We start from the raw sequence: 15,857 nt of genomic DNA on the forward strand, positions 1-15,857 counted from the left end.
ATCTACAAGACACAAGTAAGGAGTGTGAAGGAATACTCTCCACTTGCCTGGATGAGACAATACTCAGGAAGCTTGACACTACCCAGGACAAAGAAGCCCGTTTGATTGGCACACCATCCACAAATATTCACTCCCTCCACCACCAATGCACAATGGCAGCAGTATGCACCATTTATAAGATATATTTCAGGAAATCACCAAGGGTCCTTAGCACCTTCCAAATTCACAATTACTACTATCTAGAAGGGCAAGGGCAGCAGATATATAGGAACATCACCATCTGGAAGTTCCCTCCAAGCCATTCACCATCTTGACTTGAAAATATATCGCTGGTTCTTTATTGTTGCTGAATGAAAATCCTGGAGGTCATTAAGAGCACAGTATGTGTACCTACACAAGATGGACAGTAGCAGTTCAAGAGGGCAGCCCTTCAGCACTTCCAAGAGCAATTAGGAATGGACAATAAATGCTGGCCTAGCCAGCAAAGCCCACATCCCTTTAATTAATTATTCAATAATGTGGTGGGACAGGCTTGAGGGGCAGTATGGCTTAATCTTGTCCTTTTGTAAATTTCCATTGTTTTGGAACTGAATGTGGAGCTTACATCATCAAAATGTTTAACCACTCACATTGTATAAGGGTGAGTGGATTAATAGATCAGGATACAAAACTTTACCTTGCAGCTGACATATGCTATACCTATGGTGCAAGTGCTTAAAACCAAATGTTCGTGGAATGTCCTGTATTAACACAATATCCAAGATCAAAGAAACAGATTATCCATTAAAACCAGCCAAAGTGGACGTTCTGTGTGGTTCTGCTTGAAAATGGACCTGAATCTTGCTGAAATCAATATTCTACCCTTCTGGTTTCACTTATAGGCAATTACTGTGATACAAGCATCTGCACGAGGGCATTTAGCACGGAAGAAGCTGGAGGACACACATCCTGCAAGTCTGAAGAAAATGTCTGTTGCCTCCCCTCAGCAAAACAAGGTAGTTAACATCTTCCAAGAATTTTCACAATCGTACTGTCTTAATCGGATCTAGTAACATAAGAAGAATATTCCTGCCTTCATTGTTGCAGACCTTACCATTAGTATAAAATCTAAAGGAACTAATCTTAATACTATTTTCTAAGTTCCAATGAGAAATGAGTGTGTAGTCTCAACTCACGATCTCACAAACACTTTGTAACCAATGGGATTACTTTTTGAAGTGCAGTTATACAGACAAACACAGCTGCCAATTTGTGCACAGGAATGTTTTACACACAGTAGTGAATGACCAGATAACTTCTTATTGATGGTGTTGATCAGGAGAACTTGTACTTGGATCAAAACATGGGATTTTTTTTGTCCACCTGAGCAAGCATATGGCATCAGTTTTTAGTGTTTCTTCTGAAGGATGACAAGTTAAGTTTATTTATTAGTGTCACAAGTAGACTTACTGCAATGAAGTTACTGTGAAAATCCCCTAGTAGCCACATTCCAGCGCCTTTTTGGGGGACACTGAGGGAGAATTTAGCATGGCCAATGCACCTAAACAACACATCTTTTGGACTATGAGAGGAAACCGGAGCACCCGGAGGAAACCCATGCAGACTCCACACAAACAATGACCCAGGCTGGGAACTGAACCTGGGTCCCTGGTGCTGTGACGCAGCAGTGCTAACCACTGTGCCACCAAAACAGTTTAGCATATTCTCATTGTTCAGCTGAAGCATAGCCTACATTTTGTGGTCAAATCCTGAGCAGGCTTGAACACACTACCTTCCGACTCAGTTGAAATTGCTATTAATAAAGCAAAAGGCTTGCATATTGAATTAGGTGCTACTTTTGGACAAAATGGATGCGTTTCGTACTTGATGGTCCTGGCCTTAAAATTAGACATAGTGAAGATGTTTCTACTTTGGGGAAGGCCAAAATTAGTGAGCATGAATACGGTAAATAAATCCAATGGAGAATTCAGGAGACTTATATACCCAAAGAGTAACATGAATGTGGAATTTGTCGCTGCAAAGAGTAGTTGAGGCAAAAATCATAATTGTATTTAAGGGAAAGCTAGGTAAGTAAGTACACGAGGAAGAAGGGAGTAGAAGGTTATGCAGATACTTGAAGTACAATGAGAGGAGATTTGTGTGGAGCATAAATGCAAACAGACCTCTGGAGCCAAATGGCCTGTTTCTGTGCTGTAAATCATATATAATTGTGAATAGTGTTGTGTATTTATCATGTGTTCTTATGTAGATATTGTAATTTATTCCAGAGTCCACGAGCTCCTCACTGCTACAATGTTCAGAATCAACTTCTGGCAGAGGGTGAGAAGGATGAGGCTGTCTCTTTCATCCAGTCTTCCTTCAGGGCTCATCTAACTCGAATGCAATATCTCAGAGAGAAGTAAGAGCGCAAGTTGCAAAAATAGGCCTGTAATGTTATCAGGAGAACAGTTTCTGTGTATTGTGCACTCACGTTGCGATGCTTTGTCAGTTACCAGTCTCTATAATAAAGATTTTCCCCACTCAGATAGTTGTGCAGGCACATGGAAAGGAACCTGTCTGATCTTCTTTGTATTTCTCACACCTAGCCTTGTGGTGCAGTTGGTGGGTGGGGGGGGGGGGGGGGGCGCAGGTGGGGGGTGTCTGGAATGTATTGCCTGTGACAGCACTGGAAGCCCCTAAAACATATTCAGATGAGCACTCAGAATACAACGGCAGTCAAGGATATGGCACAGGTGGTAGAAAATGGGATCAGCATGACTTTGGTGATGATTATCGTCGATGCAGACTCGTTAGGCTGAAGGGCCTTTCCCACACCGTATGACTCGCTAGCCCATTGACTATAGACGGGGTACAAAACTCCCTGAGGGAAACAGGTCATAGACAGAGAAGTCACGGCTTTGAGATTCAATATCCTTTAATTGTTATCATGTACACTATCCCTAACTACATTGTCTGCCTTCACCAGTGCCCCCTTGGTGACCCTACAACTTCTTACATGGCTGGGGGGGTGCTATGTCTTGATGAATCCCCTAGGATGCACGCATTGGAGGTGGAAGTGGTCTGCTGTCTTCTGTGCCCCATGGCCTTTGATGCCTTTTGTGGGCATACCCTGGAGGGCTGGAACCTAAAGGGCCCTGGTTGACTTTCACACGTCATGGATGTAGCCATGCACCCTGTTCAGCCTGCTGTCCGTAAGTTGCACCAGTGACAGAAAAGGGAGATTCAGGAGGGTTGGGGACTCCTGTAGTCTCATGGATGAGAGGCTGTGGGATGGCATCCAGTCCATCCTCCGTCCTCAGGGCCTTCATGGGTCCCTGCGACACTACATGGAATGGAGGGGCAGTTGGAGTGAACTCCAGTAGCCCCTGTGTCATTTGGTGCTGCCACTCCTGGAGACGTGACATTGTTTGCACAATGGTGTGATAGCCGCCCACATCAGGACTGCATTGTGTCTCAAACATGGTGCTGAGGCCTTCAACCATGTTCTCAGCAACTTGTCCATGCCTTGAACCCTGCCACTTATGGCTACCATTTCTTTGCAGTATTGGCCTGGGTGCCATGCAATGACAGCACCAACTTCTGTACCTGAAAGTGTGGGGCTCCTTCAACTCACCATGCAGTTGCTGAAATGTTGCTGACACCCTCTCCTACAGTTCCCGGTTCTGCTTCCGCATCTACAACAGCTCTGTGAGAACCATTTCCAGCAGCTTGGCATCTGGCTGGGGACCAGTTGTTTCCTTGGATCCAGCAGTACGCTTGCCAATCCCTTTGACGTTTCTGCCTGCACTTGATATGCATTAATAACTGTATAGTTCGCACGAGGAAGTGATCCGAACTCAGTATGCTAATTTCACCCATCAAGGAGTGCGTCTCTCTGCTGGTGGATGTTGCAGGTGATGCCTATGACACCTGGTCAGTGCTTTCCATGGAGCTTTCCCATAGATGCCCCCCTCCCCAGAGAAGCAAGGGCTGTGGGGGGTGGGGGCGTGGGAGGGTGCCAATTCTTCAGAGCCTGACCTCATCAGGTTTTGCTCCTGCAAGAGAAGACGCATAGTTCAGTGCAGAGAAGGACAAGTATCTGGGAAGCTTGGAACTTACTTGAGACAGGATATATGAAGGTTTTGTGGATCCTGACTTTTGTGGTGCACATTGATTTCACAGCTCATCAGGGTGCTTCCCCATTATGTACTCTCCCAAGGAGACCAGGCGTCGTAACTGAGGAATTCCCATGTTCCTCCACCTGTTTTCTCAAACTCCCTTCTGTTATGGGCCATTTTCTCCCATGGAGACAAAGGGGGATGATTGAAAGCCTTTTTGATTTGATTTAATTTGATTTATTATTGTCACATGTATTGGTATACAGTGAAAAGTATTGTTTCTTGTGCACTATTTAGATAACGCATACTGTTCATAGAGAAAGAAAGGAGAGAGTGCAGAATGTAGTGTTACCATCATAGATAGGGTGTAGGGAAAGATCAACTTAATGCGAGGTAGGTCCATTCAAAAGCCTGAAGGCAGCAGGGAAAAAGCTGTTCTTGAGTCAGTTGGTACATGTCCTCAGACTTGTGCTCAGACAAGCCTGATGGCTTGCAGGTCTTGGGGGACTGGGAATAGGTGGTGTATATCAGCACTGTGCCTTGCCACACAGAAGTTGTGATGAGGGTGCCAAAGGAATTTGAGGAAGCTGCAGCTTTATAAGACCCTCGTCAGACCCCACTTGGAATTCCATGCGCAGTTCTGGTTGCCTCATTACAAGAAGGATGTGGAAGCTATTGAAAGGGTGCAGAGGAGATTTACAAGGATGTTGCCTGGATTGGGTGGCATGCCTTATGAGGATAGGTTGAGGGAGCTCGATCTTTTCTCCCTGGAGAGACGAAGGATGAGAGGTGACCTGATTGAGGTTTATAAGATGTTGAGAGGCATAGATCGGGTGGATTCTCAGCGGCTATTTCCCAGGGCTGAAATGGTCGCTACGAGAGGACACAGTTTAAGGTGCTGGAGAGTAGGTACACAGGAGATGTCAGGGGTAAATTTTTCACTCAAAGGGTGGTGGGTGAGTGGAATCGGCTGCCATCGGTGGTGGTGGAGGCGAATTCGTTGGGGTCTTTTAGGAGACTTCTGGATGAGTACGTGGGATTTAATGGGATTGAGGGTTATAGATAGGCCTGGTAGGTAGGGATATGATCAGTGCAACTTGTGGGCCGAAGGGCCTGTTTGTGCTGTGGCGTTCTATGTTCTGTGAAGATGCTAGGAGTTGAGTGCTGGAAGGCCATGGAATGTCAGGGAGTGGATTGATATGGATGTTTGAGGTATGACAGACGCGACTGATACCAGGATGAGATGAATGGATGCTCACCCTTGCAGCCTGAATGAGGTTGTCCATCTTTCTCCGGCATTGGGTAGTGGTCCTCAGTGTTAGGTCGTGGGCTAACTGCTGTGGTCACCACATCCCTGACCACATTTGAGTCCCTGCTACTCGGTTATCTGCCCTCTTGGGTGTACGGGATAGCCCGCCTCTCCTTCATGGCATCCAGCAGCCGTCCTAGGTCTCCCTCCATGAAATGTGGGGCTGGTCTACACTTTGTCCTTCTGGTGTGACTGGATGTTGGTGCAGCGGGTGTGTGTAAATACAGATCCCCATTGTTAACGGCACATAGCTGTGACCAGTTTGGATAAGTCACATGTCTGCAGACTCCATAACAGCGTGTTTCATGTGGAAGCTCTTTTAATGTAATAAATGTAGAACAATTGCAGTGCAGAATGCATTGAAAAGACCAGCGCAGATCGCTCCATTATTCTCGCCATTATGACACTTCGTTTTTTTTGGGAAAACTCCACCCTTCATCTAAAAAATAGTTGCATGCTGTGATGGTTGGATTTTACACTCTTTCCAATTCACACACGCTAAGACAAGCTAAATGTCTTCCTGTATCCTGAATTATTTGGGGAGCGATATGAACATGTCTCCTGTTTTATATGCAATTAATGCATTGTAACCTTCACTGCAAGGATTCAAGTACAAAACCTCTTTCTGTCTTTTAGATGTTGATGAAAGCTCTGTGCATTTTCAGCATTATTATTTGTTTACTAAATCTGGAAAATCTAAAAGAAAGTTGCCAATTGCTTATGTTTTATCTCATTGTCATTCATAGCGCTAAGCAAAGAAAAGGCACATCTGCCGGAGATACAAAAGAGACCACAGTTATGGTGGGGAAATCCAGAAATATTCAGCCAAGGTCAAAGTACTCTGGTAGGTACAGAAATCTCCTGACTTGCAAACAAGTAACCAACCATTCCTCCAACAAACATAGCTGGTTAATTGTGACATAGTAAAGTTCCTCACCAACTTCCACCTATCTTACACTTATGGATAATGACAGCCAACTGCATGGTTCGTACTTATTGTATTATTTGGCGGTCCTGATTGTACGAGTTAAATAAACACTTGTCTATTCCCATTCTTTATCGAGGAATTTTTTCAAGCCCTAAGGAAATCAAGGGAAACAGGACAAGGCAGGAAAGTGGAACTGAGATGGAAGATCAGCCCTGACGTTTTTGAATAATGGATAAACCTTGAGGGACCATTTGACCTATTCGTGTTTCTACTTCTTATGATTTTATGTTCTATTTAATTTCTTATATTCAATTTGAGGTAGGGTTTTTAACAAGGCTTTCAAGGACATAAGGAAACGAGAACCTCGAGAAAGTAGTTCCTTAGCGAGAGGTAACAAATTTTATTCGGCATAGGGCAGCACAGTGGCACAGTGGTTAGCAATGCTGCCTCACAGCACAAAGGACCTGGGTTCAATTACGGCCTCGGGTCTGTGTGGAGTTTGCACATTCTCCCCAAGTCTGCATGGGTTTCCTCCAAGTGTTCTGATTTCCTCCTACAGTCCAAAGATGTGCGGGTTAGTTTGATTGGCCATTCTAAATTGACCCTGATGTCACGGGGAATGAGCAGGGTAAATATGTAGGGTTATGGGAATAGGACCTGAGTGGGATGGGCCGAATGACCTCCTTATGCACTTTAGGCATTCTATGATTCCCACTCACCTAAAGTTATGTACAAGAAAGGATATGCATTTATATAGCACCTTTCAAATTTTCAGCATGCTCCAAGATTCTTTATAATCAATTAATCCCTTTTGAACTTCAGTCATTATTGTTATGTAGGAAACTCAGCCACCATTCTGCACCCAGCAAGATCCCACAAAGAGCAAATAAATGTTCTTGGCATTGGTTACAACAAGAATGATGGCCAAGACTTCAACAGAACTTCCTGGTCTTCTTCAAAGAGTACTGTAGACCTTTTGCACCTATCTAAAGAGAGAGCAAGAGACCAGAATATCTCCAGCAGTGCAACACTTCCTCATTGCTGCACTAAAGTGTCTGCCTAAACTGCGCTCCCAGGAACGTTTGAACCCTCAACTCCTAAAGTGAGAGTGTGACCAACTAAGCTATGTTCACGTTTGCAGATTATTTATTCTTTTCTCTCTTATTACAGTCCGTTAGATTTCCCTGAGTCAAGTTCTGGGAGAAGGCAGGAGAATAGTATTAAGTGAATTGCTTATTTAGAGAGCTAGTGCAGACACAATGGACCAAATGACCTCCTTCTGCACTGAGATTCTGACCAGAGTAACTATTCCTCATCCTCCACCCATTAATTGCAGTTGGAGGCCAAATAACTCCAATCAACCATAAAACAGGAGAACTCAGTTTAGTCAAACAAGTTAATTGAAAATAAAATACTACAAATTCTGTAAATCTGAAACAAAATCAGAAAAAGGTGGAAACATTCAGGACCTCTGGCAGCATCTGTGAAGGCTGAAACAGCTCATATTTTAGGTTGATGACCTGTTTTCAGAATATTCTCTCCACAGATGCTGCAATGCTTGCTGACCAGATGATTAAATCTGCTTTCCCTCGATAATCTAGGCCATTATGTATTGTTTGCCAGTAACTTGTATATTCATGCTACTTTGATGCATAACTTGAATAACCATGTCTGTTGCAAAAATGACACCAGAATGGAAAGTTTATACTTATCAGGAAAGATTGAATGCTGAAGCTTTTTATCTCTTAAAAAAGAGAGAGCTTCTAGAGGTAAGCTTGTACTAAGATTTTATAGGGCAAACATAGAGAAAGTGTTTCCACTGGTGGGGAGATGAAAACTAGGGGCCATAAACATAAGATATTCCCACATAGGTGAGGTAAGTCAACTAATGTCACAGCTTCATGGATAATGGGGAAGATAGAGGACATAGTGAAACAAAAAATGAGACTGCATGATGCCATATAGTTGAATTCTTCAGCAAAGAACCAGGATAAATACAGTAGGTTCACAGAAGTGAAGAGGAAAATAAAACAGGCAGAGAGAAAATACAATGGCAGTTAACATAAACAGGAACCCAAAAATCTTTTATAGCTATGTAAATAGTCAGCAGATTCTAAGAGAAAGGTTGGGGTATATTAGGGACAAATGGTGATCAATGTTTGGAGGCACTCAGCAAGGCAAGAATACTGAATGAGCACTGTTAGTATTTACCAAGGAAAAGGATGCTGAAAAAATATCAAAGTGCAGATGGTAAAGGAAACATATCGGGTGAAAACTGATAGGATGTACTGGAAAGACTGGCTGTGTTAGAATGGAAAAGTCTCCTGGTCTACACAGTTTGCATCCTAGCTTTGTTTAGGACATCACTAGAATGTTGAATCCAATTTTAGTCACCATGCTTTAGGAAGGATCTGAGGGCCTTTGAGGGTACAGCAGAGATTTATCAAAATGGTTCTGTGAGGGATTTTTGCTGCAAGGTTAGATTGGAGAAGCTGGGGTTGAAGGGGATCTAATAGAGATGTACAAGGTTATGAAAGATTTAGCTTAACTAGACAAGAAAAGCTGTTTCCAGTAATTGAGACCTAGGGAGTCTCAGAATTAAAGTTTAGCCAAGAAATAACAGGGAGATCGCAGTTGAGGGAATACCCTTTTAAGCAGTGACTATACTGACCCGGAATTCGTTGCCTACAAGGGTGACAGAAGCAGAGACAATCAGTGATTTTAAAAGGAAATTGGATGGGCATTTAATGGAAATACACTTGCAGGGCTACAGCAGAACAGGGTATGGAACTAACTGGATTGCTCTATGTAGAGCAAACATGGACTTAATTAACCGATGGCTTATTTGTGCTGTAATGACTGACTCTAATAACTCCAAGAAAAAATTGAGGAGGAACTATATCAAGAGAATGTGGAACTCATTTTCACAAGGCATAGTTGAGACAAATAGCACAGATTTAAGGGAAGCTAGGTAAAAACATGAAGGAGAAAGGAATAGAAGAATATGCTGATAGAGTTAGATGATGGGAGAAGACTCCTCATAAACATAAATACCTGCACAAACCTTTGGGATCAAATGGTCTGCTCCTGTGCTGCAAATTCCATGTATTCTTGTTGCAGGATACCTTAAAGATGATGAATATAGTGATGAAATAGAGGAGGATATATCTGAGGATGAAGACCAAGAAGAAGTAGAGCCTTTAAAAAAGCTAAAGATATCACCAAATAGACCTTTATCGTGTAAGTATTCCTGTAGTTGTTTCACTGAAATTTTCATTACCAATTCTTTTATAAACTGTTCCTTTTGCCCTTTCTTCTTCTCCAAAGATGCTCTTCCTCGACCAGTCTTTGGTTCCACAGGCACCAGCTGTCCACTGTTAAGGAATCAAGGGATTTGACAAAGAAATTTCTAACTATCACCATAAAGATTTGCACAGACAATAGTCAAAGTCATTCATAAATCCAGATTGTCCAGGCATCTCTTTTGAAGTTCAAAGCTCTCAGTTCACAATACTTCCAAGTTTCATATCATCTGCGAATTTTAAAATTGTGCCCTGTATACTAAAATCTAGATCATTAATATATATCAGAAACAGTTGGGGTCCTAACACCAACTTGTGGGGAACTTCATAATAAATTTTCCTCCAGACCAAAAAACAACAATCCATCACTACTGTTTCATGTCATTCAGCAATTTTGTATCCATGTTACTACTGTCCTTTTATTCTATGAGCTCTAACTATTCCAACAAGCCTGTGATGGTTTGATCAGATGGTTTCTATTTCTGCATTTTGAAGAAATAAGTGACTGAGAACGTTTTGGGTACTCTATTATCTTCCAAAGTTCTGTCAATTTGGGAAGCCTTTCTTTTAAGATTGAAAAATTACACGTTCTACTATGCTATTTAAGGAAGGTGACAGAAGCAAACTAAGGAATTATAGACCAGTTTGCCTAATATCTGTTGGGAAATGTCTAGTGTCTGTGATTAAGGACAGAGTGTCTGAACACCTTGAATATTTTCAACTGAGCAGAGACAGCTAGCATGCCTGGTGAATCTGATTAATTTTTTGAAAAGGTGTCTGAAGTTTAGGGACAGGGGAATTTCTATAGGTGTTATTTATATGAACTTCCAGAAGATATTTGATAAAATCCGCCAGAAGAAACTTTTAGCTAAAGTTGAAGATCATGGAATTGAAAGCAAAATATTAACCTAGTTTGGAAATTGGCAAAGTGACAGATGACAGAGGACAGGGATAATGGGCAGGTGTCCTGATGGGCAGGATGTAACTAGTGGTGTCCTGCGTTTGAGCCTTAACTATTAACTATTAATTAATGACTTGGATTATGGGATTGCAAGTCAATCCAAATTTGCTGATGACAGAAAGGTCAATTTGTAAGCAGTGGAGATGGAAGCATAAAATTACAAAGATATTGATAGATTAAATGAATGGGCAAAACTGTGAGGTTATCCATTTTGATCCTGAAAGCATAGAGTAGGGTACTAAGGGTGATATCCAAAGAGATTTGAGGCTTCATATGCGCAGATCACTAAAATATCACAAAAAAGGGACAGAAAATACCCAAAAAGTCTAATGAAATTTTGGCTTTTATATTGAGAGGAATCAAATACAAGGGATAGAATGCATGCTTCAATTATACAAAGCTTTTGTTAGGACACACCTTGAGCGTTTTTTTTGGCCACCATACCTTAGGGAGGATATATTTGGTATTGGCAAGAATACAGCATTGATTTATTAAAATGACACCCGAAGAGAGAATAAGTAAATTAAGGCTATGATCCTTAGATTTTAGAAGATTAATAGTCATTTGATTGATGTTTTCAAGACAGTAAGGGAAGAGATGGGGTAAATTGCAAGAAACTATTTCTACTGGTTGGGAGTTGAGGACTAAGGGGCATAGTCTTAAGAATTTGAGATAGACATTTTGGGAGTGAAATCAGTAAACACATCTTTCCTTTCAGCAAGAAATAATTGATCCTTGATCAATTTTTCTTCTAAAAATGAAATTGATAGACTTTAGTTAACCAAATGTATTAAGGGATGTGGGAAAAGGACTAGCAAATAGAGTTAGGTTGCTGATTGGCCATGATGTCTTGATCTCATGGAACAGATTTGAGGGATTAAATAGCTGCCTTCCGTTTCCACCTCCCTCCATTCCTAAATTTTCATCCATCTCACCTGCACACCAAACACCCCTCACTCTTTCATTCCTTGCAGCTCTATAATCCCAGACAAAAGGCAAGAAAGGAAAACTCTTGAGTCAACCAGAAAACCAGATCTCTGGATAATTTTTCTCTGACCCTCTCAGGCAATGGAAACAAGTCCAAGAGATCACTTAGACCATGTATCATTTATAAGATTTTGTATATGAAGCCATTGCTGCCGCAGTTAAGAACTAGCCCAGCTCCCTCTTGTTGGCTGAGAGTTAGAATTCACTTAGTTAGCCACCAATTTATTCCAGAAGCTCACAATTTCTGGGAAAAGAAGAACAACCTAATATCCAATCTATTCCTACTCTTTTACAATATTTAAATAACAATGTTTGGCATCCATGTGGTTTCTTCATTTCCAGCGAGGTCCAGCCAATATGTGCCTCGAACATCAGGAGAAGTGGAATCAGATGATTCTGACAATGTCATTGTTGCCTCAGCATCACGGTCACTGAAACATCCAAACTCCAACATCTAAAGGAGGTTCTTCCATCTCAGGAATCTGCTAATCATTCTGAACACATGTGGAGGCATTGGGGAGTCAAAGGAAGGAGTTTGTAGTTTTATAGAACTGCAGAAATCATGGTGTATGGGATGGGTAAATTTTTAAGTAACATAAAACAGATCACTGATTTTATAAAAACAGAAAATTCTGGAAATAATCAAGAAAAACGCCTTGTGTGGAGACAGAATCCGATTTAACAGGCTAAATTTTCCCAAGGAGGTTGGGACCCCAATTTTGAAACCATATGTGGATCCAGAGTGTGTGCATGACTTCAGCATGCATTCTGGAGCAATTTTACATGGGCCTACCTCATAATTAGCCACCTTTGTATTTGCCAATTAATTAAGGACAGTGATAATCCCAATAGGTAGGTCTGCGGCAATGGTCTGGATGGCAGCTCCACCAGAAAAGTTGAGCACTACTGAAAAAGAAGGAGGTACTTACAAAGTAATGAAAAAGATTGCACGTGACTGTGAGGGACTTCAGGATGGAGTTAATCCCGCTAGAAGAATGCCTTCAACTACTCGTGACCCCTTGGATCATTGCAACCCCCTAACGCTGTCAATTAATTCAGCCACTGTGACCAGCTGAGAGGGTTGCTGTCAACTCAGCAGAGGATCTTCTGCTGGGGTATGGTGGAAGAGTTGTAACACTAGTAAAATGGCCTGTGATTGGGGCCTTAATTGCCTGCTCAGCTCTATGAAGCAAGGTGCCAATTCCCCAGGCACTGTGCCTTTGGAAAGTCACCTGGAGACAAAACAGAATCAGGAGCTGTCCTGCAAGGGTTTTCTGCTCCATTCACCCACCTCCAAGCTCATCTCCACAGGACCCGAATCATTCAGTCCAACATTTAAGATCACTGATCTTCTATTGGAATTTACAAAAGGTCTCATGAATTGTCTTTGACCTGAAATGTTAACTCTGGTTCTGTCTCCACAAATGCTACCTGACCTGCTTCAGTATTTCCAACATTTTCTCTCCATTTCAGATTTTCAGCAACTATAGTATTTTGGTTTTGTTTCATTCATTTAATAATTTTCTTTTCAATTCCTGTCTGTGTTCTAGAAACTGCCACTTACAATGTAAGTGGAGCAGATTCTCCAGTAATGCATTTTTGACACAACACTGCACCGTGTCACTTTGAAAAGTAGCACTGTAGTATGTATAGCGCCAGCTATTTCACCATGGAGTTCAGCACAGATTTGTGTCTAAAAGCTTTGACAGAAGCGTTATAGATGAAGCCTCACAGGCCATTGTACCAATCCTTACATGTGCATTCTTGTGCTCAATACCTGCCGAACTTTGGGCACAGCATTATTCAACCAACAAAAGTTGTGTTCTACTATTCAGTCATGGGTCAAATTCTGCTCCTTTAGTCCTCAACAAACAGGTAATTTTTTTTCCCATCTTCAGAACTCTAATTAAATGATGGTTGCGTAGAATTTGCACAACCTTGTTGGTTCTAGAAACAAATTTTTTAATAAAAGCAGAAAACACTGATTATGCATAGCAGATATATCCAGCATCTAAAAGTTTGAGTCGCATTGTACCATTGACAAATCTGTTGCCTGTTACCAGTTGGGGGCGTGTGAAAGTTTATGTCTTTCTCACCTTCAAAAGCAGATTGTTGCACATTTTGTTGCACACATCTGAAATTGCTTGGAAGGTATTGACACCTTATGTCAGCAAAGTATCTCCATTCTGGCCGGGACTTGTGGTGTCACTATAAGCAGCCTTATTTAAATAGAAAAGCTACAAACTACACAAATGTCACTTGTGAGTGAAACTTCTCTGAGTCATCGATAAAAGTCTGATGATTTCTCTAGTGAATTGCAGTCAGTGCAGGATAGTTACAGAATGGAAATCAATCCATTCACTTATATGTAGCTGTGTGGTCTCCAAATGTGATTGATCAGGAAATTATCCAATTATCTCTATGATGGCTGGGAATACTGTTGTCGCAGTCTGCAGCCTTTGAACAGATTCCAAAGTTTAATTTATAAACTGCAATATGACACAAATCCTACAGACTCAGAATATTATTTGGAAAAGTGGCATCCGATTTAAAACTTCATGCACTTGGTTTGAATACTTGCCACTAGGAAATGTCATGCAGCAGTGACATGCAGTGTTATCATGCAGCAGGATATATACATGTTCCATGTGAGCCACACAGAGCATGGACACCAGCTAGCTCCCTGTATGGGAGATTATTAAATTGTGATGCCATACGAGATGGTCATTTAATACCTCACGATGGTAACTAAAATGGGCGTGTGCAGGATTTGAAAATGTGCTGGAGAGAAAAGGCTTACATGCCTATCTTTCAAGGATAAATAATTTCATATAAAGAACTCAATACCTTTCTTATTTTTGTGCTTGGTGACATTTTTTCTGTATGTTTTGGAACTGGTGTATATAGTGTTTCTTGCCCATTGCTAATTTCCTTTGAGGAGGTGGTGGTATGTCGTCGTCTTCATCTGTTGCTCTCTGTAGCGAAGGTGCTACTTCGACACTGTTAGATAGGAAATTTTAACATTTTGATCGAATAACAATGAAGGAACCATACCTGTTGCAAGTTGGAATGGTATTTGACTTGGAGGAGAACATGGAGGTGATGATGTTCCTATGCATCTCCTGTCCTTGTCCTTCTAGTTAGTGGAGATCATGAGTTTGGGAAGAGCTGCAAAGAAGCCTGGTTGAGTTTCTGAAGTGTATCTTGTAGGTAGCACACCCTCGAGCCACAGTGCACTGGTTGTGGAGGGATGTTTAAGGTGGTGGCTGTTGATCGAGCCGATTGTGTTGAGTGTGGTTGGAAATGCACCCATTCAGTCAAGAGAAGAGTATCTCATCGTATTTCTGGCTTATACCTTGTAGGTAGTGGCAAGACTTGGATAATGCGTAAGTCTGTATATTGGTATTTTGGCTGGATTTGCAATGAGAAAATTGGATTAAAAAGTTACTTTGCATCTTTAGAATATGTCCTACTTGTAAGTTTTATTACGTTTTATAATCATCTGTGCCTTGTGATTTATAGAGAAGGAAATATGGAATTTTCAGACTCTTAATTGTTATATTTATGTTGCACAATTTGTAATGTATTTTTGTAACATACAATTTATTTGTAATTTTTATTATAAATAGAAACTTTAAATAAACTTCCTTTTCATATTTTAAGTATTTATATACTGTTTAAAAAGTTTCATTGTGTATTCAAATGAAAAATTAGGACATTCTGGCATGCCTGTCTCCTCTAGTTAGCTGCTCCTGGTTGCAATTATTGCTCCTTCTCCTGCAAGACTGTGTGTGTCAGTGAGTCATGCAGTGTTTCACTAATGTGCCTGTTCTGTTGGAATATGTTGGGCAGCATGGAGGCCTAGTGGTTAGCACTGTTGCCTCACAGCAGGGACCTGGGTTCAATTCCAGCCTCATGTGACTATCTGTGTGGAATTTGCATGTTCTCCCCTATATTTATTGGTATTCAAATGAAAAATGGACACAGGGAATATGATGCTTGACTAACCCCCATCCACTGGTTGCAATGCAGGCAACACATGAACTTTGTAGATAATCTCAGCACCCAAACAACATTAACAGAGCTGATCATTAGCTGTTCATGTCATCAGTGGATCAGTATTGTGAGTGTGCAGTGCAACTTAAAGCTAGCCCGCATATCTTAAAAGGGGATGTGTATTATGGCTTGAGAAGGTGCTGGAAGTCATGACGGAAGAGAATTTGACCTGGGAAAACATGAGGGATAGGAAAACAAGGGAGATGGACATCAAAGT

At 41.5% G+C, this 15,857-nt stretch overlaps 1 protein-coding gene across 1 annotated transcript in view; it reads left to right on the plus strand.

Annotated features, from left to right (window-relative positions):
- The window catches only part of LOC145355182 (IQ domain-containing protein E-like), a 38,581-nt gene extending 23,407 nt beyond the window's left edge, over positions 1 to 15,174 (plus strand). Inside the window, exons 11-15 of the mRNA XM_080207095.1 lie at positions 882 to 995; positions 2,268 to 2,398; positions 6,153 to 6,250; positions 9,455 to 9,574; positions 11,927 to 15,174. Coding sequence (XP_080063221.1) covers positions 882 to 995; positions 2,268 to 2,398; positions 6,153 to 6,250; positions 9,455 to 9,574; positions 11,927 to 12,042 — 579 coding nt within the window. The 3' untranslated portion in view covers positions 12,043 to 15,174. The remainder of the gene's footprint in view (positions 1 to 881; positions 996 to 2,267; positions 2,399 to 6,152; positions 6,251 to 9,454; positions 9,575 to 11,926) is intronic.
- The last annotated feature ends 683 nt before the right edge of the window (positions 15,175 to 15,857 follow it).

The sequence above is a fragment of the Carcharhinus amblyrhynchos genome, chromosome 18 (genome assembly GCF_965287045.1).
Source record: "Carcharhinus amblyrhynchos chromosome 18, sCarAmb.v2.hapA, whole genome shotgun sequence".
In the NCBI taxonomy this organism is placed as follows: Eukaryota; Metazoa; Chordata; class Chondrichthyes; order Carcharhiniformes; family Carcharhinidae; genus Carcharhinus; species Carcharhinus amblyrhynchos.